The sequence below is a fragment of the Fusarium mangiferae genome (genome assembly GCF_900044065.1).
Source record: "Fusarium mangiferae strain MRC7560 genome assembly, contig: FMAN_scaffold005, whole genome shotgun sequence".
NCBI classification, from domain to species: Eukaryota; Fungi; Ascomycota; class Sordariomycetes; order Hypocreales; family Nectriaceae; genus Fusarium; species Fusarium mangiferae.
The window spans coordinates 249,406-276,623 of record NW_024573925.1 but is presented as its reverse complement, the minus strand read 5'-3'; the positions used below and the strand labels follow the sequence as shown (position 1 = coordinate 276,623).

The 27,218-nt window shown below is 48.6% G+C and overlaps 12 protein-coding genes across 12 annotated transcripts; 3 read left to right on the top strand and 9 right to left on the bottom strand.

Annotated features, from left to right (window-relative positions):
• Nucleotides 1-90: 90 nt before the first annotated feature.
• Nucleotides 91-1,815, bottom strand: FMAN_07021 (putative maltose permease (MalP); the record flags this gene model as incomplete). Its single annotated transcript, XM_041830596.1, has 3 exons — nt 91-985; nt 1,039-1,279; nt 1,335-1,815. 3 exons carry the CDS (start codon nt 1,813-1,815, stop codon nt 91-93), a joined length of 1,617 nt encoding a protein of 538 aa, XP_041681244.1.
• A 737-nt stretch (nt 1,816-2,552) lies between these two features.
• FMAN_07020 (putative alpha-glucosidase (MalT)) lies at nt 2,553-4,373 on the top strand (the record flags this gene model as incomplete). The annotated part of the gene is made up of 1 exon (XM_041830595.1): nt 2,553-4,373. The coding sequence occupies one exon, from the start codon at nt 2,553-2,555 to the stop codon at nt 4,371-4,373; it is 1,821 nt and encodes a 606-aa protein (XP_041681243.1).
• Nucleotides 4,374-4,471: 98 nt separating this feature from the next.
• On the bottom strand, nt 4,472-6,460 carry FMAN_07019 (uncharacterized protein; the record flags this gene model as incomplete). Its single annotated transcript, XM_041830594.1, has 1 exon — nt 4,472-6,460. One exon carries the CDS (start codon nt 6,458-6,460, stop codon nt 4,472-4,474), a length of 1,989 nt encoding a protein of 662 aa, XP_041681242.1.
• A 618-nt stretch (nt 6,461-7,078) lies between these two features.
• Nucleotides 7,079-8,642, bottom strand: FMAN_07018 (putative protein disulfide-isomerase precursor; the record flags this gene model as incomplete). Its single annotated transcript, XM_041830593.1, has 4 exons — nt 7,079-7,361; nt 7,411-7,850; nt 7,896-8,262; nt 8,317-8,642. The coding sequence occupies 4 exons, from the start codon at nt 8,640-8,642 to the stop codon at nt 7,079-7,081; spliced, it is 1,416 nt and encodes a 471-aa protein (XP_041681241.1).
• Nucleotides 8,643-9,539: 897 nt separating this feature from the next.
• FMAN_07017 (uncharacterized protein) lies at nt 9,540-10,442 on the top strand (the record flags this gene model as incomplete). The annotated part of the gene is made up of 1 exon (XM_041830592.1): nt 9,540-10,442. The coding sequence occupies one exon, from the start codon at nt 9,540-9,542 to the stop codon at nt 10,440-10,442; it is 903 nt and encodes a 300-aa protein (XP_041681240.1).
• A 469-nt stretch (nt 10,443-10,911) lies between these two features.
• FMAN_07016 (uncharacterized protein) lies at nt 10,912-12,185 on the bottom strand (the record flags this gene model as incomplete). The annotated part of the gene is made up of 2 exons (XM_041830591.1): nt 10,912-11,568; nt 11,625-12,185. 2 exons carry the CDS (start codon nt 12,183-12,185, stop codon nt 10,912-10,914), a joined length of 1,218 nt encoding a protein of 405 aa, XP_041681239.1.
• Nucleotides 12,186-13,175: 990 nt separating this feature from the next.
• FMAN_07015 (uncharacterized protein) lies at nt 13,176-15,169 on the bottom strand (the record flags this gene model as incomplete). The annotated part of the gene is made up of 6 exons (XM_041830590.1): nt 13,176-13,374; nt 13,427-13,740; nt 13,787-14,048; nt 14,095-14,671; nt 14,737-14,998; nt 15,071-15,169. 6 exons carry the CDS (start codon nt 15,167-15,169, stop codon nt 13,176-13,178), a joined length of 1,713 nt encoding a protein of 570 aa, XP_041681238.1.
• Nucleotides 15,170-16,022: 853 nt separating this feature from the next.
• FMAN_07014 (uncharacterized protein) lies at nt 16,023-16,961 on the bottom strand (the record flags this gene model as incomplete). The annotated part of the gene is made up of 1 exon (XM_041830589.1): nt 16,023-16,961. One exon carries the CDS (start codon nt 16,959-16,961, stop codon nt 16,023-16,025), a length of 939 nt encoding a protein of 312 aa, XP_041681237.1.
• A 345-nt stretch (nt 16,962-17,306) lies between these two features.
• On the bottom strand, nt 17,307-18,176 carry FMAN_07013 (uncharacterized protein; the record flags this gene model as incomplete). Its single annotated transcript, XM_041830588.1, has 2 exons — nt 17,307-17,833; nt 17,891-18,176. 2 exons carry the CDS (start codon nt 18,174-18,176, stop codon nt 17,307-17,309), a joined length of 813 nt encoding a protein of 270 aa, XP_041681236.1.
• An 885-nt stretch (nt 18,177-19,061) lies between these two features.
• On the bottom strand, nt 19,062-19,924 carry FMAN_07012 (uncharacterized protein; the record flags this gene model as incomplete). The annotated part of the gene is made up of 2 exons (XM_041830587.1): nt 19,062-19,624; nt 19,681-19,924. The coding sequence occupies 2 exons, from the start codon at nt 19,922-19,924 to the stop codon at nt 19,062-19,064; spliced, it is 807 nt and encodes a 268-aa protein (XP_041681235.1).
• A 2,412-nt stretch (nt 19,925-22,336) lies between these two features.
• Nucleotides 22,337-24,485, bottom strand: FMAN_07011 (uncharacterized protein; the record flags this gene model as incomplete). The annotated part of the gene is made up of 2 exons (XM_041830585.1): nt 22,337-24,129; nt 24,179-24,485. 2 exons carry the CDS (start codon nt 24,483-24,485, stop codon nt 22,337-22,339), a joined length of 2,100 nt encoding a protein of 699 aa, XP_041681234.1.
• A 599-nt stretch (nt 24,486-25,084) lies between these two features.
• Nucleotides 25,085-27,157, top strand: FMAN_07010 (uncharacterized protein; the record flags this gene model as incomplete). The annotated part of the gene is made up of 2 exons (XM_041830584.1): nt 25,085-25,373; nt 25,458-27,157. The coding sequence occupies 2 exons, from the start codon at nt 25,085-25,087 to the stop codon at nt 27,155-27,157; spliced, it is 1,989 nt and encodes a 662-aa protein (XP_041681233.1).
• Between the last annotated feature and the right edge of the window lie 61 nt (nt 27,158-27,218).

Sequence of the window (27,218 nt, the reverse complement as noted above, 5' to 3'; positions counted from 1 at the left end):
ACATCAAGCTATTCAATACTATATACCCACATTACTATCATACAACTCGTTTCTTTTGATCCTATCAATACCGACACATGATTCCAGTGCCTACTGCAACTCCTTCTCGTTCAACTTCTTGTCGGAAGAAACGGAGTGCGAGTAAGGATCGATATGCGTCTTGGCAAACTTTCTCGCGGGGACCTTCTTCTCAAAGAGAACATCCAACTCAGCATAAGTACGATCCTTAGGTTCGGGAAGTCTGAAGAACACCCAGATAGCAGAGAGGAGACAGGTCCCAGCCCAGAAGTAGGCGGTGCGAGCTCCCCAGTTCCACGCCGATGATGATAGCTGATAGTTGGTCATGACGTTTACAAAGATGTTGCTAGCATTGTAAGCAGCTCGAGCCATGACGATGGTCTTGGCCTTGAGTCGGGTCGATGAGAGCTCGGAGATGAGAGAGTATGTGACGGGGCCAACGGTGAAGTCGTAGACAAATGTGAAGAGAATGAGCATGCCGCCAATAGCCCAGACTGAGGAGTTGTCTTTGGAGAAGGAGAGGGAGCCGACGATGATGAGGATGAGAAGTTGAGAGCATAAACCTGAGAAGTGAATCGTGCGTCGACCAACCCTGGACATCAAGAACCAAGAACCCATGGTACCAACCATTCCAAGAGCATATTGACCCATGGACAGAGAGAAGGAGTTGCTGGCATCCATGCCGGCTTGTGTGAGGAAGTAGGAGAAGTAACCCATAAGGTTCTGTCCACCAAGGGTCTGCACAAGCCAGATACCAACAACAATCTCAGTTCGGCGAAGATCAACACCCTTGAAGCAGTCTCTGTAGGTAGTTCCCTCTTTCAAGTTCTTCTCCATCTCATTTGTATGCTCAATCATGGCAATCGTCTCGTCGGCGTTAAAGTTGGGTTGCTGGGGCGAAGTGAGTCTCAGAAGCGACTTCTTGGCTGCAGCTCGGTTGCCCTTCCTAACATACCACCAAGGTGATCTATCACAACATTAGCTCAACACTCCTCGCCCTGATGATGTGACACAACTTACTCTGGAGCAAAAATAACACCTGCCAGGATAGGCACGGGCCAAACCCACTGCACACCAAAAGGGATGCGATAAGCCCACTCATCTCCGCGCCCAACGGAACCTTTGTTCACAGCAGCTGCAAAGAACTGGCCAATTACCCAGCACATGTTGATGAACGTCGTGAGGTAAGGTCGCAGAACAACCGGTGCTACTTCGGATGCATATGCAGGAGTAACGCTTTGGAACGCGCCCCATGGGATACCTTGCATCGTTACATTAGCGAATGGCACAGGTAGTGGCATGATATGATAACTTACCGCAGAGGACTTCGCCGAGCACGAGGATCTTGACGTTGGGAGCAAAGAAGAGAACAAAGACAAAGGCGATCATGAGGACGAGGGAGCCGATGGTAGTCATCTTGTAGCCGTATCTGTCAGACGTCCAACCCGCGATGATGAGACCAATGATCTCACCGGCGCGAGCACCGTTGGATAAACCAGATTGCCACGCAGGAGAAACAGCATATTTCTCCTTCTCAGCATTCCAGGAGCCAAACTTCTCGTTAAACACAGGAGAGGCGTACAAATTGCCAAGTAAAGCAAGGTCATAGCCTTCCATGATGAGCGTCGTCGACAAAAGAACAGACCAGCCGATGGCCTTGGGGTAAGTCTTGATAGCTTGCCAGAGGGTCATATGATGCTCAGCCTCGGCAGCGACTTTGGCCTCTGAAGCAAGAGCCTCAGGGCTTACGGTCTCGTCATGCTGAGCGTCGATACTCTTCTCGGGATAAGAAGCCATGGTGAAGATGGAGGATTGGGATAAAGTGAAGAGATGGGATGCTGGGGATTCGGAAAAGAGGAAGGATAGTCGGTCCTTTATGTACTTTCGCGGAGCCGATGCTCGCTACGCCTGAACCCGACAGCTCGGATGATGATTTTTCTTTTTTTCGCCCAAGCTTAACTTAGAAAAAACTCCCCAGAAACAGGTCCTGTACATCATCTGGTATGAAGCATGGGGAAACCTGGGGCACGGGGGAATTGAGTGTGTGGGGTGATTTTCAAGAAATGGGATTGGGGCACGAGTCTTTTGCACAGGAGACTCCGCGGGCTAGCGGAACTTCCACTCGTCGGAATTTGCTTCACTGCAGTAATTGGTTGTTTCGGGACTAGAGATCAATAGTGCGGAACGACTCCGATGGTGGGAGCGCTAAAGGCGGAGTCTCCGCTGGTCACACACGAGCTTGGGTTTTTAAGGTGACGTCGTAGGGTAGATTGTTGGGGTGAGAGACAGCCTCGGCTGATCATTTACGAGTTGGCGATGGATGTTGCACTCGATTGTTTGAGCGGAGAGTCCGTTATGCGGCGTTGATCACAGAAAGGATCTGATCTCCACATTCAACGGAGTGATGTCGGCCGATAAGATGGGTAAATAATAAACACCTCGTCTTCCCCTCTCAACAATAATCCTATGACCACTCGTTCCCATCTCACCATCCTCTTTTATTTTCGTCCGCCTCTCAAATCATCACAGCCAACATGGGCTCTATCATCTGGGATGATGAGCGCCAATACATAGGCAAACAGCCCTGGTGGAAAGCCGCCTCCTTCTATCAGGTCTACCCAGCCAGCTTCAAAGACTCCAACAACGATGGCTGGGGCGATTTACCCGGTCTCATCTCCAAGCTCGATTATCTAAGCGATCTTGGCATTGACGTCGTATGGGTATCCCCCATTTTCGAAAGCCCGCAGAAGGACATGGGCTATGATGTTTCAGATTATCAGAAAATCTACGAACCCTATGGCAGCGTTGAAGATGTCGATATTCTCGTCAAAGAATGCCATGCTCGTGGTCTCAAGATCATTCTCGATCTTGTTGTGAATCACACCTCGATAGAGCATGAGTGGTTCAAAGAATCGAGATCGTCAAAGGATAATCCGAAGAGGGATTGGTATATCTGGAAACCAGCGCGGTATGATGAGAACGGCGTGAGACATCCCCCTACGAATTGGAGAGGGTATTTTGCATGCTCGACGTGGACTTGGGATGAACATACCCAGGAATATTATCTTCATCTTTACGCGCCTGATCAGCCTGATTTGAATTGGGATAATGATGAGTGTCGAGAGGCGATTTACGAGAACACCATGCGCTTTTGGCTTGATCGTGGTGTTGATGGGTTCCGCATCGATACCGTCAATAAGTACTCCAAGAGGAGAGATTTCGTCGACGCGCCTATCACGGATCCTGCGTCGCCTCATCAGCCTGCACCTGAAATGTGGTGTAACGGACCGCGCATTCATGAGTTTATTCACGAGATGTACGAGAAAGTACTTGGTCCTTACAACGCTGTTTCAGTGGGTGAGCTTTCAAACACGCCTAATCCTTCACAAGTCATTCCCTATGTATCAGCCGCTGCGAAAGAGTTGGACATGGTGTTTGAGTTCTCCATGATACGACTTGGCAATGGAAACGGCTTCGGTGACAAGTATATCTACCAGCCATTCCCACTGTCTAAGCTGAAAGCGTTTGTACACAAGTGGCAGAGCTTTATTGAGGGCACAGATGCGTGGGCAACAGCCTTCTGCGAGAATCACGACAATGGTCGTGCGGTGGATCGTTTCGGTGACGCGTCAACACCAGAATGGTGGTTAAAGTCAGCCAAAACTTTGGCAATCTGGCAAACAACGCTCACGGGCACTTTATTCCTGTATCAAGGACAAGAAATTGGCATGACCAACATGCCAAGGTCATGGGGAATTGAAGAGTACAAGGATATCGAGAGCAGTAACTTTTACGCCGAAGCCGTCGCGTCGGGCGATGAGAAGCGCGTTAGAGACACGATGCACGGTCTTCAAATCATGGCGCGCGATCATTCGCGTATTCCCTTCCAATGGGATGATTCACCCAACGCGGGTTTCGCTGACGCGTCGGCGAAGCCATGGATGAGAGTCCACGATGACTACCGCGATATCAACGTCGCCAAGCAAGTCAAGGATCCCAACTCCATTCTCAGCTTCTACAAAGCCATGCTCCGCCTTCGAAAACAGTATCAAGATGTCTTCGTCTTCGGATCCTTCAAACTTCTTGACCCAGAGGATGAATCGTTGTTTAGCTATGTGAAAGAGAGTATTGTACCCGTCAAGGGACGAAATTCTGAGAAGAGAAAGGCTGTTGTTGTGCTGAACATGAGTCGTGAGGATCGACTTGGTCCGGATGTTCCTACAGTGTTGGGTTGCGCGCATGAGGATGTTAGGTTGATGGCGTATACGAGGGAATCTGCCAGTAGATTGAAGGCTGGACGGCCGATGCTTGCGGGTTGGGAGAGTCGGGTTTATGTTAACTTTGAGTTGGATTAGGCGTTATTGGGTACTTGATATAGATAATCAGGAGAACTGCAACTTAATCAGATTCATTGGTAGATCGTTCGGCCTCGTTTCTGTTCCTCAATGCTTCACTATATGAGTTTGATCCATTCAGCCTTCAACTGCCCATCTACATCAGCAGCAAGTTTCTCGAGGATTTCTCCATGCATCAAATCATAGACATAACACTCCCCGATAACCAAATACCCATCCCCATTCGGCCTCAACACAAACGGAACTTCCGCACCCAACAGTACACAGAGCTTATCCCCAATCTTCGTATCAAAAGGCCCAACTCCAAAGTCCTTCGACGCCGTCTTGAACACCCTATAAGGCTCGCGAACAGGTTCTAAGGCGCTGATATATCTGCGGGCGTTTCCACCTTCAACAATCGCATTGAGATGTTGAGCCTGCGTCATCCTGTCGCCTTCTGGCTCAATAACATCTTGCAGCGCAATAAGATCGCTGATGACCCAGTGGTCACTTCCTGAGAGTACCAGGGCAGCGAGGTCAGCAAGCTGCGCAGTCTCATCATCAACAGGATATGCTCTCCCGTCCCCGCCGCACGTTAAAGTCATGGCGCATTTTCTCCACGCTTCCTTGCTCCACCGCGGCTGACTTAGAAGTCCCTGGCGGCCTCTTCGACGGGTGAAGGACCAACTATCGCGGGACATTTGTATGGACAAGACGTCATCGATGATTATGCCCTTGAGGACCAGCTCTCCTGCTTTGTTTACGGGGTGGAGTTCTATCGTAGCATCAGATGCACATTGGAAACCTGGGTTCTGCTGGGTCGGTAGCAGTGTCCATCGGCGGTGCGCATGCCAGATTGGCACCCACGATGGCCCCGGAGGGTCACCGGGTCCAAGTGTCCCAGCTCCCGAAAGAAACGTTAAAGGTGAGTCTGCGCCGAGCATGAGCCTCGCGACATCCTCGTAAACCATCTGTGGCGTCGTTATCTCTCGATAATCTGGGACGATCTTCGTGGCTATCAAATCCGTCGTTTCAATCCCTAACAGGCCATAGATCTTATCTTTGGATTCTTTGCTCTGGAAGTGTCGCGTGGCTTGGAGTAATTGAGCGAATGAGAATTCTAGTCGCGGAAGACACTTCTGAGAAACCGACAGTCGATACATGAGATAACTGTTCATTGCTCCTGCAGGAACCACGTCTCTCCTAAAGCCACTGGGCGACAGCTCGGTTTTGTGGACAACTATAGCTGCTGCGAGTCCGACCCATTCCCATGGAATCTGGTATGAGCCGAGTTGTACAAGGGCGTGCTTAGCGAGGACAACCTCTTGCAAGACCCAAATGCGGGAGAACCAACGCCGACGGAAGAGCTGCATTATCTCAAAATCGCATCTTCCTCCACCGTCGACCCTAGCATGATGTACGATGGATTGGCCATCTTCAGAGATGCCGAGGTAAGTGGCTTCAAGAGTCTTTTGGCCAGCCTGAGCGAGCCACTCATTAACAACGGAACATACTCCCGAAAAAACATCTGAGATAGACGATAGTGATCTTTCAAGAACTGTCTTTCCACAACAGCACCGGTCTGTCTCCTCACCCAACCAGATGATAACCTGCCAGGCGCTGCTGAATATCTTTCCCATCAAAGCTACCTGCTGGCCTCTTTCTTCAACGTCTTCCTGATTGATACAGATGGCATCCGCCCATACCACTCTACTGGTATTACTTCTCCGAAGCTCTCGTAGCGCGATGTACAGGTTCCCAGAGATAACCATAGAATGACTCGTACAGTTGGCGATAATCTCAATCTTTCGGTCACTAGAAGAGTCTGGCTCACCCCAAGTATAAGATAGAGCTTCGAATGTGGCCTCGCTTTCGTTCAAGGCGCATACATGCAGCTTGCATTGAAGGATGTCGCTATCTCCTGGGAGTATCTCAAGTAGCCTGAATGCATTACCCCCAGGCAGGTGACGATAAACTCCACTGCTTGCCCGGGCTGAAAAGCCTGAATCGACGAGAGGATTGAGAGGGCGCAGCAGGACTTGTGGGATGGTAGCATACGAGAACTCAATCTTATCTGCGTTGTGTTCTTGTTCTAAGTCTGCGAACATAGGTAGATGGACATGTGTACTACTGTTAACAATAAAGACTTGAGGCCATTCCTGCAATCCCCGGGGTCGAACAAGAGGGTAGAACTTTAGATATCATCAGCCAGTAAACTTTCAAGGTAGGTAATGGAAGTATCGTCGGCATGCTTCCGCAATGGCTGATGGGATACATATCAAACTATGAAGAAGTTTATGGGGGAGGAGTTGACCTACCCCGTCCGGTGCAGAACTAGGGACGCGTCCAGAAGGGACTTTGAGACTAGAGCAATGATCTTCCGAGTGGAACATGGGGGACTCGCCCTCAGCTTTGCGTTTCGACGCCCGCATTAGAGAATGGACCGCCGAAGGTGACGATGGAAGAAATGCAGAGTGATTTGCCTCAAAGTTAAATAGCTCGTGTTCTGTGTTTTAAATGAGCTCTTGAGAAACCCCTCACTGAATGACCCAACCCACGCTGCGGCCCGACGCAGCCACTCAGCTGACCGTCTTTGTACAGGGTTTGCTCAGCCGCAACTTTGCAGGGCAGTCAAATCAGCATCAAGGATTAAAGAAGCCAACAAGCGAGGGACAATGATCAAGTTTCTGCGTCTGAGATATTTTGTAAAATTCTTTATCTAAACGCTACAGCTCGTCATGAGCTTTGTTCCCATTGAATGCGCTGACTCCATGACTTCCTTCCTGAGAGACAAAACTATCTAACTCTTCTAGCGTCAACATCTCAGTAAAGTTGCCTTTGAAAGACACAATCTCATTTGTGCCAGCACGATACAATCTGATGGAAGGATACGAGTCAATCTCAATTGGTACATCATTCGCATCGACGTTAATCGTAGCCAGAGCAGCTTTGTCGGAAAGCCCAAGCTCTGCGTACTTGGAACCAAGCTGGTTCAGCACAGCGTGTAAACTATTCAATTTGTTAGCACTGGCAAAGCGTAGATACAGAGTCAACTTACTCGATACAGTATTGACACCACGGTACGTAGAACTCAACCAAGACATCCTTAGACGTGTCAAAAACCAAGTCGTCAAAATTACTGCCCACCAACTTTGTCAAGAAAGGCTGTGAAGTCGACTCCTCGGGCACTGGCTCTGACTTGATGCTAGGTGTTAATGAGCCAGCCAGGTAAGCAGCTACATGCTTAGTGATCCTATTGGCGTTGAACACCTTTTCAGACATGGGATACGCTCTACCGTGTTGATTTGCAATGGCGAAACCACGCTTGATGTCTTTGCTGAGATGCATCTGCTCGCATCTCTTGGGGTAATCTGCCGCAAGGACCGTCACGAAGGAAAGCTGGTCCTTGTACTTCTTAGCAAGAGAAGCCAGAGACTTGACAAGCTCAGCGCGATCGTCGCGGTTGTTGAAGAATATCTGGGCCAGTGGTTTCTCCCCCTTGAAAGATCAGTCGATGTAAGCCTTGAGGGAAAGGATGCTCACCTTCATCGCTTCTTCATGAACGATGGGATCATATTCGCGAATCAGCGGCTGGGTTGCATCGTGCAAAAAGGCCTCGACACTCGTGACGGTGAAAGGCCCGCGGTAGTAAACTGGGTCCTCTTCCTCTTGAGTATAAACAGCAATGGAAGGACCCTTGCTGTCTTTCTCAAGGCCATAAACAGAACCAAAACTGTAATGCGCTCTCCATTTCTCAGCGACAGCGTCAAAGGTCTTGCGCTCAAGCTGATTGTCCGAACCAAGAAAGGCAATGACTGCCACTCGAGATGACCTCGCGAAATCGAGACGGTTCTCTTCGGTAAGATCTACAACGGGAGAACCCGATTGCCGCTCGATATATTTGACAACCCTGCAGCGACGATCAGTGATCCACAAGCAATTTCACAGAAGCTATGAAACCCACGATGACGCGTCTAAACCTTCTTTGTAAGTGACCAGCTTTTTGTTGCCGGTTGTAAACTTCAACGTGGGGACTGTGAAGACCTGAGAGTCATCGCACACGGTTGGTTCGTCGTTGCAGTTGACAGAAGCAATGGCAGTGTTTGTGAGTGCTGGCGACGCCCTGTCCAGAACTGCTTGAACTCTATCACACTCCTTGCAGCCGTCTGCTTTGAACAGAATCAACGCAGGTCTCGAAGACACCAACACGCTGAACTCCGTTTTACTGAGTTTGACGGCTTGTGCGTGTGCAGCAAGAGCAACGAGTGATAACAAAGTTGATGAACGCATGATGGCAAAACGAAAGATGAAAGAAATGGATTACTCGTTGGAGGGCAGTTGTCAGACAACTAAAAATTCATCATATCAACACTTATCAAGTATTCCAAACCCCACCACTACTCAAGTTAGTCTATTTTATTAGCCCACATCGTCATGCCTCTAGCTTATCATGAGACCCAATCTCGCATAACCATCCTTTAATTTCAGCGCCCCCCAAAGGGCTTAGTCCATCCCAACACAACTGCCGAAGTGCCCCATGCACGACGTCGGCCGAGCCGCCGTAGGGCACAGAGTAAACCATGCCAATTTCTAGAATGTTTTATCGAATGATGGATCCCTCACCAGTAGAAATAGGAAGGTGAGCTGAAGTTTAAAAAAGACACTGAGTCATGTCCATTGGAGAATAGTGTATCTATCCATTAGCTCCACTCACAGTATGAACCTTATATACGAAAAGAGATGCGGTGACTAGTAAGCGATGAAACCTGAGTCGTGGAAAAATATGAAACCTAGGCCACGAGTTTTGGTAACATGGGTCCTGAGAGAATAGTTCTAGAAGACTTGTTCCAATTGAGGATATTCGTGTGGAAATTGTGTAAACCTTCCTATCAGGGTGTTTCGTGAAGTCATGTTATCTCTTTAGCACAAACTTTGAGGACCATCTCCCTCCAGCTTCTTAGTTAGGCCAGGTACATGATCAAGAAAAGCTTAGCCTATAGTTCGAATGACGGATGACTATCATTGAGAATCTATTTGCTATCTTATACACGGAAAAATGGCGATACAGTCGCGAGAGAGGTTGATATGGTGTAGAACAGTATATATAGAACATTTAATCCCACAGATATCTCAACATCCTCATCACAGCCTCACTTCAAACATTCCAAGTCCTTCAAGTCTTCCATCATGAAGTTCACTTCCACTTCTCTTGCGCTTCTCGCAAGCATTCCCCTCGTCTTCTCTCTTCCCACTGAAGCTCAGCCACCAACTTTGAAGCTCGAGAAGCCTCAGGGTTTCGACAAGATCCAGAAAGCTGATCCCGACCACTGGCTCCAAGCCGTCAAGGAAGAAGCAGCCCGCCAAGAAGCCGCCGCTGCTTCTACCTTCAACGAGACTGAAGCTCTCGAAGCCAGAGCCAGCTGGATCTACCAAGTTCACGGCATGTACACCGACAACCTCGTCAACGTCGGTGACGTCGACACCTTCTACATGCTCTGGACGCGCATGTACGACTCCAGTGACGACAAGGGCGGTCTCTCGGATATCACCCGCGGCGCATGGAGCAAGTTCTGCAACGGCCCCAGCGCTGGTAACGGCGTCGTCACACGATTCATCCTCGATGGCCAGTGGGGAGCTGTGGGCCGTCTAAGCGGCTGGTCGATGCGCGACGCCCTGATCCACTCTATGTGGCAGACCGCCGATGGAATTGGCAAGAAGAACGGGTACACCGTTTACAACAACTGCTACGGCTTCACCTGGCAGGAGGGCAAGCCGGGTAAAACTAACTCGGCATGCGGAGGACGATCCGGCAAGGCTTGTCCGCATAACTCCGACTGCCCGTTGGAGGGAATGGAGTGCACTGGCCTCAAGTGGGGAACTTGGATGCCCAGCATTATCCGCATGAATGTCTACAACCGTGATGGATCTCTTCGTGCCGATGCGTACCAGGCCAGAATTTCTTCTCAGGCTCCTGGCTCTGGTGGTTGCTCCAAGGCCCAGACTATTTCTGCCTATGTTGCCGACTTTATCCCCATTGTTGGACCCTACTTTGCTACTGGTATCCGTATCAACTGCTTGTACCAGAGCTAAGTTTGCTCGCTGAAGGCGTATCTTGGCGTCGTTGACGAAGTGGTCAAGGGGTCACAAGGTTGGATCAAATCACTCTTGTGGTTCGGGGGCGTGCACGGGGCTGTGGTTTAGTGTGCAGTCGACCTCTGTCATTCTTTGTACATAGTTATTTTAGCTCATGAATCTATTCTCCCAGATGGTAGCTGATCTTCACTGCCTGATAGCCGTGACATAAAGTGCTTGGGAATCTTGCTGAGAAGTGATGTAGTGAATGAAGATTTGGTTCAAAGTCCCTTAATATAAAACAAGACGTTGTGAAGTGGAAGTCAGAGTTTGGAGAGAAGGATGCCACCGCGTATCAGCACTTTTTGACGAAGAAAGATATGCCTGACTATGAGTGTCTTGAAAAGAGGAAGCTAAGCTACCAAAACGCTATGTGAGAGGATCCATGACCCATGTGTGTTCGTCAATACCATTACCCCGTCAATCCTTAGTTATCCAGAGGTAGAATCTGAAACAACTCAGCACTCGGGCTAGGCAAAGGCCCCTTCATGCCCAAAGCCTTAGTCATGTTGTCCACACCGATAACCCAACCTGGGGAATCCTCCTGCCTAATAGTAAACCTGTCGGAACCTGGCGCTGCAGGCTTGATAAACCAATTCCACTGAACGGGGATTTTGAGCCCATGTCCTTTAACGACGAACCTGGCACTGTTGTAGCCACCACCTGCGGTCACGATGCCCAAGTAATCGCCTGTTTCAATCTCTTGAAGCCAGTAGGCAGAGCCGCTGAAAGAATCGAGTGACTCCCTGCCCGACGCCGGTATCAGGTACCATTTCTGCCACCCGCCACTTGCAATGGGGATGGGAGTGGAGGGAATAAGGTGCGACACCTTTCCAAGTCCCGATCCATCGCCAGTCGCAAACCAGATTGGCAATTTCATCTCCCCCTCGACTTCCATCAGACTGTTGTAAAGGTCGATGGTAGCCTTGCCGACGGATGACTCGAAAAGCTGTTGCTGCTTCTCCAGGTATCCGAGGTGACGGGCGGTAGTCTTTTCTCCTTCAGAGAAGTGAACCTTGGGGGATTTTGTCGCCATCTCTAGAAACTCAATTCCCCGACCGACCACGGCCCAGTAGCTGTAGACCTGTACTTCTAGTTAGCTTCACATACGCAGTCATAGCCTTATGAGCTGTTACTTACCAAAGCTCTGCATCGAAGGTAGAAAATTCGGAATTCTTCCGAGTTGTCAAAGGCACGCTGTGCAAGTTGCTGTAAGAATGAATTCTTTCCCTCCTCACCCAAAAAGCTGTTGATTTGTTCCAGACTCTCGGGAACCTCCTTCACAGCCTCCTTGAGACGATTATCCAATCGCTTCTGGAGATCACGCATTTTCTCCTGGCGTTTCTCAAGATCCGCGATCTCGGAGTCACGAACAACAGTCTCGAAAATGTCAATAATGCCGTTGTAGAGACTATCAATCTTTGTCAAATGACTCTTCAGGGAGTCACTTCGAAGCTGAAGAATGCTATCGGCCAATTGGCTAGCAAGGTTGTCAATGGACTTCTTGACATCGCGAATGAGGCCAATGGCTTCTTTAAGGTCCTTCTTGACATCTGCGATCTCGTTTTTGATGTTGCCTTCATCGCTGCCAAAGAACTCCTCAAAGCCCTTCTCAAAAGCCTTGGCGCCAGCTGCTCCTGCAATACCACAGGCAAACTTTACCAGAAGCTTAGTGCCGATCTTTTCCGCCAATGCTGACATGTTGTAGACTTGCTGGAGTGTCCAAGAATGATAGGTAGAAGATAGAATTGATAAGGTAGTTGAGAAAGTGATATGGGTGGAAGTTGATGAGGAATTATCTTCTTGACTGAGGGGATCTCGTTCTTTATAGAGAATTCGTGTTTTGGTTCCATTGCTAACCCGTAGATTACCTCATGCATTCGGCCGAAAACAGAAGAGGGAGCCAGTAATGTGACCTAGATGTATGGTGTTGTGGCTGGCTGGTTGATACAATGCCCCATAACTTGGCAATAAAGACAGGTCGAGGCCTATTCAGCTGTCATCCTCCATCCTTTGTATATCTCTGGGGTAGATGACACAATCCAAGTTGACCAGTCATTGATCAGTTTGAGGCGGAAGAGCCCCGCGCAGCAATTCCGATTTATTTTTAAACTGTCACGCAAGCCACTAAATATCCCCAACGGGCAGACAAGGCTAACCAGATTAACGGCCAACAGTCAATAGTCTGTCCCAACTCGGAGCAATATTCTCCACTAGCGTCAATAATTGGCCCTTGAAAGGATAAGGGTCCAAAACTATTGAATTTTCGTGCATAGCTGAAAACAAATCTGGACAACATGAATATACTTACGGAGTAGCCGGCCGGCTGAGTATTTTTCTCTAAACTCCAAAGTCCCATTAACGGCTTTGCTTCGACTTTGGCCGATGTTCACCGCTTCATAAATGTAACCTCATCCAGGGATGCTCTACACTTTGATCATTGTTATGTTTAGTAATCCTTACTCCTATATAGACAGCTTCTAGGATAAGTATACTTCTTTCTCATGACAAACCTCATCCCGAAAAGTGGAGGACCCCAAAACTCTGACCACAGCAACTGGGCGATTCCAGGTGGTTACAGGATTGACCTAGCGTCAAGAGGTGCACACTTGCATGACAGACAAACCTGATGGCCAGAATACTTCTCAACGGTTCCCTTATCAGCTTCCTGGCCAGCATGTCGCTTGGCAACTAGACCCTCTTGAACTCCAAGTAAAACGCCTTTGTAGTGAATGCCTGTCCCATCACGCGATCAAACTCCTGCTGTGCACCTTCCTGTCCAAACTTGAGCTTGAGTCTGAAAGGCCATTTCTCAATGATGGTGTTTTTGTCCTTGATCCCGACCTGAAGATACTCTGGGAACTTGTGGAACTCGAGATTGTGTGCAATCCTATAACTGTTAGACACAAAAGACGAATGTAGAGACTTGTCCAATTACTCACCTGTCATAGATATGGTCATAGGTGCGAATCAGCTCTGAAGCATACTGCCATTTGACGATCTCTACATCCCATGCGCAAGTAGGCGGGCGACGCATTGGAAGATAGTCTGAGAGGACAGCCATTGTTTCATTCTGGGCTCTCTCGTTCTGAGTCCCGGCTCGATGATCTTCTTTTGTCATGGCGTTCTCGATGGCGACCTCGAATCGTGTGATGAGGGTTGCGTGGGGATTGTCGGACAATGATCGAAGCAAAGGTGACATGACAAGGACCGTGAGATGGGGCCCTAAATGGACAGAGTCCGAGATGTTGGAAACCTGGAAGATGTAAGTTTACAACTGTATGAAATTCTTCGTGTCTTACCTCGGTGCGGTCAAACGACCCCTCTTCAAGCTGGTCAAGAAGCTTAGTAGCTTCGATGTTGAGTAGCTGAAAGCTGATGTTGGTGTTCGCAACACGCGACATGAAGGACTTGAGCACAGAACGAAGATGGGTGAAGAGTTTGCCATAGATGTCGGAAGTCGCCGGTCCATTGTCAGTTTCCTCAAGGTCTTTCGGAGACCATCCGTCGCGTGGATCCAAACCACCCGGGATTGGCCAGTGGAATGGAGGCTGGAAGAACGTTCTGAAGATGTTAGCTTCGAGCTGAGCCCTATAAAACTGCGACTTACGGGTTCGGGATGGAAAACTCGCTGCGTTGAGCTCCAAACGGCTGAAGGACTCCGTCCTCGCGATACCGTTGCTGGGGGACGCGATGAGAGGGAATCGCGCACAGATAATGACGCTCAAGGAAGTCGAAGTGGGACTCTGGCAGCGTCACAGCCTTGCGAATCTGGTTCGCTCGCTCCATGGTCAAGCCCTCGGGGATGGTCGCATAGGATAAGAGTTTATCCCAAGCGGCCTTGGTGAGGACAAGTCGAAGGGAACGCTTTCCAAAAGTCCAAGTCTTGCCTAAGACGCGATCGGCAGGCTTGCTCTTGATCTTGTCGCAGACGGTCTGGATGAGAGGACGGATGTGATCCTCAAGGATGGTGTGGTCGGACTTGCGGATAGAGCTCGAGTACCAGATATGGATGATGCAGTCGATCGCTTCATTCTCATCACCAGCCGTGAATGCGATGAGGAGAATGATAGCATTTCGCGCGACAATGGCAAAGTCGATGTCATTCATGGTGATGTCGATGGGCTGATCCCAGCCAGGAGGAAGTTGAGCAATCGTCTTGACGACATTTCGCATGTCGCCAGAGGCTGTGAAGACCAAACGTTAGTCGTGGAGCTACCAAAGCAACGCAAAAGAAAGAAAGAATCAATACCGGCAAAGAGAAGAGAAAGTTTCCCTTTGTAGGGCTCTCCTTCGTTCGCATCAAGCTTGAGAACGTCAAGGGCCGGGAGGCTGCCCCAGAGCCAACTGTCTCCCCCGAACGAGGAGCTTGTCGGAACTTCGTTATTGGGCACGAAGCTAGGAGTTCTCTTCTGCACAACCCACTCAGGTTTCCAATCTTCGCTGTTCATGGGCGATTTGCAGTGGACTTTGTGGAGAGGCCAGTGGGCTTTCTGACATTCGGAGCTGCAGTACTGCAAGACGTGAGCGCGGTGCAAAGGAGTGTGAGGAGAGGAGCGTCGGAGGCAGCCCGATTAGATACTCACGACAACAAGACAACAGTTGGCGCAGCCGGACTTGCCAGCGTTTTGACAACCGGTGCCGTCCGGGCTGCAGTTTGCGCAGGGCAGTGAGGGTGTCGCCATGGTGCCTGATATCGACTTTGGTGACTGGTGCAGAAAAGGAAGAGAAGAAAAGGCGAATGCCCAAGAGAAGAAAACATGGAATCCTTAGTTGGGTTGGAGCCTGGGGCAGGATCGAGGATTCACAGGGTGTTTGCTGGAGCTTGCAAGTACTGGCTGGCACTGTCAAGGCGGATACCTTCATATCGCGACCTTGCTGATTTCTTAACAGTAGCTAGGGGAGGAAAGGAAAGATAGGACTTCAATCCTAAATAATAAAAACACTTAGGTAATATAGCCTAAGCCTAGGATATCTTTATTAAGTTTAGGATACCTTTGCTAAGTTTATTTTGACACCCTATATCAAGGTCTCATGTTTTCTTGGCCTTTGAGGAGTGGCCACGACAAAATAAGTCGAGCCTACCTGGTCACTATATCGTTTGATCCACTACAGCATTAGTGCTGGGATGCCATTGATATCCAAACGTAAAAAAAACCTACACCCCGGCAAGTATCCGGAAATATTGCAGTTCCTCGGACGCCTGCCTTGCAGTAATCCATGATCTCGACTGACTGCCTTGATATGCTAGTCGTTGATAATTTGGGATTGGGATTCCTCACAAAGAGTTTACATATTTCGGTGAAAAATCCTTGTTTGAATCACTGGCAATAGAAAAGAAGGCTGCTGGCAAGCCTCAGAAGCATCAATCCCCTGACGCTGGGTCTCCTTGACACATCCTCGTGGGTTTGTTGTGCGCAAGCATCAGTGTAAGTTTTGAGCACTACCAGCAACGGATCGTGCAAAATTCATAGATACATGAGTGCAATTGCCAAACTACATATCAAATAGTTGCAGTCATAGTCACTGTGACAGCCTTCACTGAGGCACTCTGACAGTGCCCTTCATGACCTCAACCGCCTTTCCACTAAGATGAACACTCTTTACCTTTCTCTCCCCAGCTCCACCAGTCTCGACTTCAACATCCACAACAATCAGACTCTCCCGCCCCATCTCAACGCCCTGCGTGATATTGAACCTGATCGAATTCGCAGAAAGCTTGTGCAACGCCAAATAACACGACAACGCGCACGCAGCACTTCCAGTTGCTGGATCCTCCATATTGCGCTTGACAAGTCTCGTACGAAGATTTTGCATATGCTTTCCGTCAGATGATGTCTCCCCGTCTAGTAGAGTGTAGTAGTAGCGCCTTGAGTCAAAGTCGTGTTTCCAGCCGTCATCCTGCAAGTTGCCGTCGATGTAACCCATTGCTCCGACCCTGGCGGCCCCAAGTATCTCCAAATATGGGAGTTCAACGAGCGCAAAAGTCATTCCATTGACGATGCTGAACAGCGGTGCGCCTTCATCAGCGGCAGCGACTTTGGCCAGTTGATCATCCCAACCAGCTTCAATCTCATGCTTTGGCACGCGCTCTTTATGAAGTTTTACATCATGCGGAATTAAAGCACGCGCAGAACCGTTTTCGAACTGGAGATCAAGTCTGCCCGCCTTTGCAATCATACTCTTGACACCTTGAGGCTGGAGAAAGAGAGCTGTGCCGATAGTCGGATGCCCCGCAAATGGCAATTCGAACTGCGGAGTAAAGATGTCAATCTTCCTCTGATCTGTTTCGTCGCGCTTCTCAACATCATGAACAAAGACAGTCTCAGAGAGGTTGAACTCGCGGGCGATGCGTTGCTTTTGGGATTGGGTGAGGGGAGCCTGTTGGCTTGGTGGGGGTATCGTCACTACTGCCAAAGGATTGCCCTCAAAGGCGGTGGTGGTGAAAACATCAAGAGTGGTGAATTGGAGACTCATTTTTGCGCCTATGATTTGTTTTCGATGTTAAAGATATTAATGCCTGGTAATTGGAAGAATATGTGAATGGGCTTTTTGTACTCAGCCAATTGGGCGTGTGAGTCAGAGGGAGCTTCAGTCGTAATACGATGACTAATTCAGCCGAGCACAAGTCAACAACATCGGCACGTATACACCGAGAGCATTAATTCTGAGCAATTTCAATTCCTGGCTAGAAAAAGAGCAGAGGTAGCCTGGCATTATCCGAGAGCATAATGCTAAGAAAAAACTCTGCAATTCCTGTGAATTTGCTCAGTAGCAGCATGTCCTGTATGTCTATGCTACTAATTTCGAGCGCATCCCGCATCAAGAGCTGAGTTTCGATACCGTGTCCTTCAAGGTGCGCACCTCGCGTTCCATGTTTCTGAGCTCAAACTCGTGCGACTTTTGTAGCTGCCTTGCCACTCTCATCCAGTTATACCCCCAGCAGAAACCGAGCAGCATGAGGACAAAGCCAGCCACAGCGCCGATGGCGATGCCTGCCACCTGAGGACCTGTCAACCCAGACTTTTTGCTCGGTTTGACTTTTTTGCGGGTTTTGCGGTCTTTGCGGGAGGGTTTCGCAGTGGCTGTAGAGTCAGGTTGGGGCTTTTTGGTAGATTGCGAGGTGGGTGATTTTCGTACCAAGCTTGTTGTTCCTGAAGCCGCGGGGAGGTGTTTCTTGGAACTATCCGGCATACTGACATTGAAGTATGCGGACTTTTCATATACTGGCCTTCCGAACAATTCCCTTACTTGGAATTGGAACCTGTAAACAGCGTCTTCACCATTCTTCAGATAGTTGTTGATGTCATACTGAGCCGTCCAGGAATAGGTATTTGCTTTCTTTGTCACTGTAAGATCACATTAGTATAACTCTCGCAAAACTACAGAGTGGAATTCTATCATACATTGCAGCGTGTCCGCTTTTGGCCCAATGTTACCTTCCGCGGGATTCACCTGCACGGCAGTCACGTTTGCAACGGTTGAACCACCCGAAAGCTTGACCCTGATGGTCTCACCGTGTCTGTAGCGATCGTTGTTGGTGAAAACTTGAAGCCCGTCATCGAATAAGCCGAATGGCGGGGGGTGGACGAATCTCGCGGGCTCACGGGGGGGCGAAGTGAGTGGCCCTCTTTGACAAGCTGCTAGGCTGGCGAGTGAGGCTACCAAAAGGAACACCCAATTCAGGTGCATGATGGGTGTTGTAGACTGAAGTCAAGATGTGGGGAGTTATGTGTTACCTATCCAAACCTGTGGACTTGGAGTGGTGCAAGAGATTTGATGGTATGGATGAAAGGGATTCATGTAAGGGCGAGAGACGCCTATTTATCATAATTGAGCACTCTTGTCTGAGAGTCTGAATCAGCACTCAGAGTTTGGTGGCTGACGTCGGCATGGATTTCCAAGTAGGCCAGAAAGAATATGCGCCAGTCATTGATGCCGCCACCGACAACTCTAGAAGCTGAACAGCCGGGCCCAGAGTCCAGCGGCGTGAGCGATGCTAAGACGATATCATATTAGACTTTGAAAACACTCACGATCCCAAGCATGTAGCACGTCAGTCACTTGAATACTATCAGCCAATGAGCCATGACCCCGCACACTGATGTGATATCATCCAATGAGGGTAATGTGTTGCTTTTTCAACAGGTCAGATTTGTATAGCCACAAAATGTCTATGCTTACGATTGCCGAGCAAGACGAGTATTCGCAAGCCTTTTCTGTGGACCAGGCTTTGATGCGAATACTGAAACCAATGTGAACGGTCATTCTGGAATGGCACATAAACCTAAAGGATAGAAATCCCGAGTTATCCAAGCATAAACGCCCTGAGGGTTGCGGCAAGATTTATTGGTCATCATCAAAGCTTTTGAGTTGATGCTTGTATCATCAGGTCCTCATTCGTCACCTGTGTTCGCAGCCTAAAGCTTAACCATATTGGCAGCAGTCAACTACATAGCCAAAGTTTAGCTGACCCCTCAATTTCTCGCGAGGCCTTGAATGTCCGTAGCTTATCTCAGCATGACCAAGCTTCCCCGCCTATTCGTCATCTCTAGTTTCTGATTCAATTTCTCCCTGTCAAGGTGCTTCATGCAGCCCTGGTGGACTTCTGGCATATCCTGCAGGATACAGCTCAACCACCGGGTCGCCAGGTAGCTCAGCCTTTGTCTCGGAATAGTTAACCTGCCCTTGATGACTCTGAGAAACCATTGACGCGTCCGTGTTTCTTTTACTTCGTCCCAATCTTCTCCAGATCAACCATCCGATAGCACCCAGAAGTATCAGACCACCGATGGTGCCCCCAACCGCAGCACCTGCGGTTTCGCCCTTGGTCATTCCAGAGTCAGATCCTGCATCTGAGCTCGCTTCTTCGCTCGTGGATGGAGCTGTAATCGTAGGTCTAGCAATGATTTGCGTATTTGACACTACCACCGCTTTAGACGTTGCGCTGTGAGTCGTAGTCGAGGTATGCAGGATGATAGAGGTTTCAAGTTCCGGAGCAGTGACATTGAAGTATTGCGTCGAAGCAATGTCCAATTCAGGATCGTCAGGGTCTCTCAAGGCAAACCAGTACAAAGAATCTTCGTTTCCTTCCGCTAGTCCAGATACATCCCACTCAGCCTTCCATTCAGTACGGGATGCTAGGCGTCGAGGTCAGAATGGCGTATACGAGTCAAGAATTACCGGAATATCATACCGTCTAGGTCTCTGCGAACAGTCCTTGATCTTGTCTCTTGAACTAAGAAAAGCTCAACTTTATCAAGATTAGTCCCCCAAAGGAGCTCTATCGTATCTCCGACGCTGTATCTTATATTCTTTCCCAAGTCTGCTTCACTGTCGAGACCGGTGATCCACTGGGGGGGACGTAGGAACCTGGTGACGCATGAAACATCAGTGGCGAATATGGAGAGTATCAGAGTGAAGATCGGAACGATAGTCATGCTGTCGACGAATATTTTTCAATTCCCAGAGATGATAGATGATGGGCCTTTCAAGGTGGAAGAGGTCCAGGTGCAGGACACGAAAACCAGTACTGGTCGTGGCGGACAGGCTTATTTGTTTTGACTGATTCGTGAGCCGGAGCCAAGAGCAAGTTGATAGGGGCCTTTAATTAAACCAGGACCATCCTACCCGGGTTGTATGCAGCCGAAGATCAAGATAGGAATAGTTCAGGCCCGGGCCGCAGTCTAAAATGCTAGGGCGGAACTTGATGATCTGACAGATGACTCTGTTCCCACCACCATGAAATCTTCAACATAAGTGAGAAGGTAAGAATACTATTATCTACTATAAGCAATATTCTGGTGGCGGGTTTCTTCTTATCTCTCTTTATTGTAATGTTTGAGAGGACTCGAGGTTCCCGATTCCTTTTGCCATTTTCTTCGGTACACTTCCAGATTTGTCTAGTTGCATATGCAGTCGTGACAGGGGACAACCAACAGCACAGCAACCAACAGAGGTTCACGTCGAAATGGTTTAGTCTGCTAGCAGTGAAACACAACGCACAGATATTTCTTCCCAGTAGAGAAGGTGATAAAGTGAAAGCTGAAAATAAAGAAGCAATATTGATAAGCCCAGCTATGAAAAGGGGTCGTTGGTCATATTCACGAATGATAATCCTTCGGGAGTACGTTTCCTGTCAGCTTTCGTCCGTAGTTGCTATCAACGCTGCTAATTTGTCGATGTTCCAGACAGAAGTAACCCTTGAATAGATAAGGTGCTGATCCACCTTTGAGTGAAGGTGCCTCATGAAACTGGATACACAACTGTCTTGGCCATTTTACTGTTAGCTCATTGCCAGGAGACTGATATGCCCAGGGATTATTAACTGGCATCAACACTGCGAGCCCCCTTCTGGGTGATGGGCAGGGGCCATCACAAAGCTTATGTTTTCGCAAAGTCAATATAGCCAAGATGTTAAGTTAGTGTGCATGATTTCTCACTCCACTCCGGAGACATTGATAATGGTGACGAGACGGTAACGGATATATGAACTGAAGCTCATAAGATCATATAAGTTTGTTATTGTTTCTCAGTTATGGCTAGATCCAAGCTGTGATCCAGGCAAGTGAAGGAAAAGTCCAAAGATTCATCGTCTTGGTAGTGAGAACAGTAGAATCTAGTCTCACAAAGTACCGAGGTAAGCTGGTTTATCCAGACTCAGCCTGCTTGTCGCAACCGCCCTGCTTAAGGCTACACTGCGCACCAGTGAAAACAGCCTCCTTGAAATTAGTGAAAGAGGCACGGCGATCACGCCCGTTTTTGACAAAGTCGATGACAAGATTGCCTCCGACACCATTGATGTTGAGACGACTCCCATCAATAGCACGGTTGGTGCTCTTCAGCTGACCGGTGGCATACTGCTTGCAAGAGCCAGGGAAGCCATCGAACCTCTGCGTGGAGGCTGCGTCGACTGGGGAAATGGTGATAAGGCATTGGCGGCCGCAGGCTGGAGAGCCCGGAGTGCCACCACCAGGAGTTGAATCGTCCTTGACGTCGAGGGACAAGACGCTGCTGGCAAAGGCGGCGATCATGAAAATAGAGGTGGTCTTCAAAATGGCGGCCTCAAGAGAGTCAGCAGAGAAAAGAGGAGCTAACAACTAGTGTTGTAGGCTTACAGAGTTGTATCGCTTTGTAAATACTTTTGATAGTTTGTTGTTTTTCTGTGATGGTTGCTGCGGAGTTGTGTTGGTGATATTCTATTGAAGTAGTCGGATGATGGCCTTTTATACTTGAGCGAATCATCTTTAAAAAGCATCCATTGAAGTGACTATAGAGAAACTGCGAAAGGACAATCGGCGATCTAATCTTAAATAGACGACATTGATTGCTGAGTAAGGCCGATTAAAACGAGATGATCAACAGATTTGCAGTTCGCACATGACGGGTCGCGATACTGAGAGAGGCAGTAAAGACAGGTATGCTTGATGGATGATTTCAGAATCAAATTTTCATTAGGCTTGTGATACTGAAGCCATGGATTCTATGTGATCGTCGTACTAGCGAATAGTTAGGTTACGTTGTATGGTTCGGCCGCTTTTTAACTATGCACGAGCGGCGGCTTGGTAGTGTTCGGCCAACACGCAGGACTTATTTCTCGTATAGAAAGTGCGCGAGCATTAAATAAAGCTCTGTGATTGAGTATTGTGAGATTCCCGAGACGTTGGCTAATGCGAACGGCACGTAAGACACAACATCATTGACATTTCATGATCTTGATCTTTGCCGAGGCTTCCGTTTAGAGTGCAACTCACTTCTGGCGAGTTTATCCCGGGAGGGGGACTTCAAGGTTCGCATATGAGTTCAGCAGAGCCTTGTTTGGAGAGAAGAATTTTATGATTATTGGCTACAAGTTATACGAGAGTAATACGTGTACCAGACCCAGACCACTCACCAATCCATTTACCTATTTGACCGTGTTCAAAGGTCCCAATGCGTCTGAAGTCAACTCCGGAGACATGCTCTAGCATGATGAACACATTTGTACCCCCTCCATAGCCTACATAGCTTCCACATAGCGGCACACAGATCCCTTCCACCTCCGCCATCTCTTTGAACTTTCGCACCATGTCCGTGGTATCAAGATGCAGATCGTATGAGCTAAATTTCTTTTCGAAATATAATTCGAGTTTACCCTCGTCTTTGAAAACCGCGAGCGTGGTAGACTCGGACGTCCAGCGGTAGTAATACAACATGCACTCGATATCGAGCTCTGCTGAATGTAGTAGGCCTGTAGGATCGCCCCCTGGCGGCTCTGATACAATTCGCTCAGCGACAAGGGTTATGAGAGAGATTGGTGCGCGTCCATACTTTTGATAGACCATACTGAGTGACGTGTGTCCCCCAACAACGGAAGCCCAACTCCATGTTGGAGCATACGAATCACTGCGAAGTACCTCGGCCCCATCGCCAGCATCAGTCTTCCAGGTTAGATCAGAGTGGATGAACTTCTTCCATAGTCCAGCTAGGTAAGTGTCTTTAGTAGCATCTTGAAAAGTCTTGGCGATACCGGACATGGCGATTAATCTATCTGACTCGTTTGTCAAAGCGCAGTTTGCGTAGATCGACACGAGATCACCCCAGAGACGGAGGTAAGTTGTTTCTTCTTCCCTTGTACTACCATGCTGCCAGGAGAGTGCTTTCGACACGCTCCTTGCAATCTCCAGTCCCGCCGCTTTGTATACTGTTTTGATAGGCGGACGCCAATGCCAATCCTTAGCGAGGATCTTGAGTTCCCCAGTTGGGTCTGTTTCACTGGCCATAGCCTCAAGGCATTCCCAATACATCTGGTTCTCCGCAAAATGGAGAACCCGAGGAGCAAGGAACCGTTTTTGCACAACCCAACCACGTTTGTTCAGAGGCGCACTTACTATATCGTCCAGCCAAATTGAATCGTTGAAGAACACCCATGGCCCGACACCGAGGCTTTCACCGTCGCCCAGTAGTTGCCTGTGTACCTTGAAAGGGAACAGCAGCCTCGAGGGAAGTCTTCTTTTGGAGAAAAGACCGATATCATTGGGATTTCGAGATGCTCCGGTGGCGGAAATGTTGCAAAATGAATGGCGATATACATCTACCATCGCCTTGGCTTCTTCCTGCCACTCGCGCAGAGAGTCCTGCACAATGCACAAAGAGTCGATCCATATGTATCTGAAGCCCATACGATGAACGAACAGAGCAGCGTCACGAAAGGTTAGCGACAAGTCACTGACTTCTATGCCAGACCGAAGTCGATCCTCCGTGCTCTCTGAGAGTTGCACAAGCAACTCCGGATTACCCCAACGATGTGAGAGTGTCCAGTAGGGAGGATACTCTCTCTCTAGGTCTCCATCTTTGTGCACCTCGTTCAAGAATCTGGTTCTTACTTCAGATCTCTCACATAGAGACACAATTCCGTCTTTGACCATGTTTACATCAATAACTCTCGTAGGGAAATATTTGCCTTGACTCGAGCCCTGCGAAATACAACATTTATGCCCCGCTTCACATGTCGAAAGCCAGGCTTCAATCTGATGAAGGGGTCTGCTTGATCCCATATGGTCATCAAAATTGGTCCAGGGCTGAGCATCAAGAAAAGTCCAGATCGGCGAAGGCAAGTAACCCCCCCATCCCCGGTATCCGAGATCTTCATTCGCGCACATAGAGACTGGTTACATTCGTCAATCGACGGTCATAGATACTTGGAGATATTTTACCTCTGAGAACAATATTTCCAGCCCAGGGGCATATGGCAAGAAATTTGAGATTGGGCCGGTCAACAGTGCAATAGATCTGAAAGTCGACGGTCTTTAAAGGGCTGCTGTCGGGTGGAGTCGGCAATTTATTCCACAACCACATACAAATAAAGCAATTACTGTCCTTACTGACAACAAAGTCATCATATCTCTGGTGGTGGTAGTCGCTAAGAGGATGGCTGCCATATGAGGAATGAACTGTGCTCTTGTTTTTGCCTCTCAAAGCTGAGATACATGTATCGCACAAGTATCCCTCTGCAGAGTCCATTGTGTAGTTAACTTATGTATTTTTGGACATCCATAGAGTTAGATTTGGTGACTCCGGTCGCTTGGCATCGAAAGCTGGTGATTTACGATTTGTCCTTTCACAGAAGTTCATCGACAGGACGCTTGGGCGGCCAAACGCATTGCTACCCAACAACCTTGGGCCAATTTGAGCTTCACAACGTGGCTGCATTACCAGTGAGCTACTTTGGACCCTGATTTGCTACAGAGCTGTAGATATATGACCAAAATTAATCAATGTCCTAGTTGTAGGGTAAATTATTAGTTAAGAGAACCCAACGAACCCTCCGTAGGAAGACTGAAACCTTTGCAGGCTGGGCTGAAAAATGAGGCTCGACATTTACCTATCTACCCCGCAACCGAAGTCCGAAACGGAAAAATATCAGCTGACTTCTATTGAGCTGGACAGGCAGTGACGAAGTCTGCAGGCCTGATAGATCTAAAACCATTTCTTTTCAGTCAAAGTAGTATAACAACAGTCCGGGTTTGCGACTGGTATTCATGTTGCTTGTTTCGTCGTCTGACTCATCTGATACGACTATCTCACCAACGAGAAATGACCTGCTATCTCTTTACTTGAAAATGACCTGCCTTACCTGTACCTTTCCATCATCTCACGATCAAGGCCATCAAGGCTATACATACGATGACCTAGTACAAGCAGCGGAAGCCGCTTGCCCCCGGTGCACTTTTGTACTGAGGTGTATCAGCAGAGGAGCAGCACATATTAGAGTTGGAGACATGACAACAGTGACGGCTCTTACCCATGGCCACTTCACAATCCACTGGTCTGGTGGCGAGTGCTCATTGGAGGTTTTCAACCAGCATGGCAAGTCTCTATCGTCAAGTTTCTCAATGATAAGCGACCGCGGCGAAGCTTACGCCTGAGACATTTAATCATGTTGACATGTTAATTGGTGCAACTTGGACCACGCACTAATGATTCTTACCACAGGTGTTGAAGGTGCTGAGCTAGGCATCAGACGGTTACTACTAGGTCGTTTCCCCAGCACTACAGAATTTCAGACAACAACCACCACAATCAAGTCTTGGATAAGAGATTGTGTAGGTAATCACGATGCCTGTGAGTCACGGATATATGGTCAGTCTGCCTCGTTCATTTGCCCAAAGAGGCTACTCGACCTGAGTAATGGAACCCTGGTTCTCCGAGAGAATCTCGGGCAGAAATTACGTTACGCGTGCCTGAGCCATTGCTGGGGCAAGATTATTATTGTTAAAACGACAACACATACAATCCGGACGTTCAAGAGACAAGTACCTTTGGATCAACTGCCGAAAACGTTCCGCGATGCCGTTGACATATGTCGCAGTCTTGGAATCCTTTATCTCTGGATCGACTCACTTTGCATCATCCAGGACAGCCCAGAAGATTGGAGAGAACAAGCAGCTCAGATGGCAGATGTTTATCAGCACTCATTCCTGACTATTGCGGCTACCAAATCGCACGATGGTTCCCAAGGTTGTTTTTCGCAGACAAGCCATCAATACGTAGCCAAGTTGGTTCCTGGCTATCAGGACATTTATGTCCGTCGACAGCCGCCACTTTTTCCAAACCACTGGGGTCAGTTGGACAACAACGACAGCTACCCTCTTTTGAACCGCGCATGGATTTATCAAGAGATGAGACTATCGCCACGGGTACTACACTTCTGCAACGAAGAGGTCATCTGGGTATGTCAAAATTCGCAACGTAGCGAAACAGGATGCAACGATACGGACTATAATGACGGCAAGAGTTTCAAGCCTACATTGTTCACTTGCGTTGGCGAACCGCAACGTGACAGGGACCAGTTCACATGGCACCGGTCAGTTCAGGAGTATTCCAGACTGAATCTGACCTATGAATCAGATAAGACGATTGCACTAGCTGGAGTTGCTCAACGCATGCAACAAACACGGCCGGATGACCGGTATCTGGCTGGTATCTGGGAGAAACACCTCCCGCTCGACCTTCTATGGATGGTGTGGCCTACGCCGAAGGTCGACAAACCAAGACTTGCTAGGTACCCTTCGTGGTCATGGGCATCTGTCCAGTCACAGGTGATGTGGGACGGGAGTTGGAGTCCGCTTCAGTCTGTGGTCGTCCGGGATTTGCGCTATACTTCTGACGGCCCAAGTCACATGGGGAACTGCTCAACATCTTCAATCACCTTACGCGCCCCCATGATAGATGTCAAGTCCTTATTGCCAACCCAGGTCACACCTATGAGCGTATGGAATGGCGATATTAGCCATAGAGTCACACCATTGGAGAACATCCGCGTCGAAGAGTTTTGCGTTAACGACTATAAGCCTGATAGCCCCGCGGAGCGATCAGGGCCTACAAATTGGCCACCTGCCAGAGGCGGGTTCGTGATTCCACTAGGCGTTAATGTCGAAGACAGCTTGACTTTCTGTGGCATCCATGTCATCAAAAAGCTGGGAAGTGACGGCTATGAGCGAGTGGGCCATGTTGGGATTAGCCATGATGCTTTGTTAACAAGCAATTACGCCAAATTCTTGCACCGCCTAAAGAAGGACGAAACTTTGCCAATACCAAGCACGGAGGTCCTGGAGAGCACCTCCAGAGGTTACGCTCATCGTATAAAAGAACTGTTAGAAGAATTGCACGTTTCAGAAATTGTCTTGGTGTAGAATATGATTTTAATCCTTAAATACAAGAAAACAAATTGTTGTGTCCCTTCAGGCATGATCT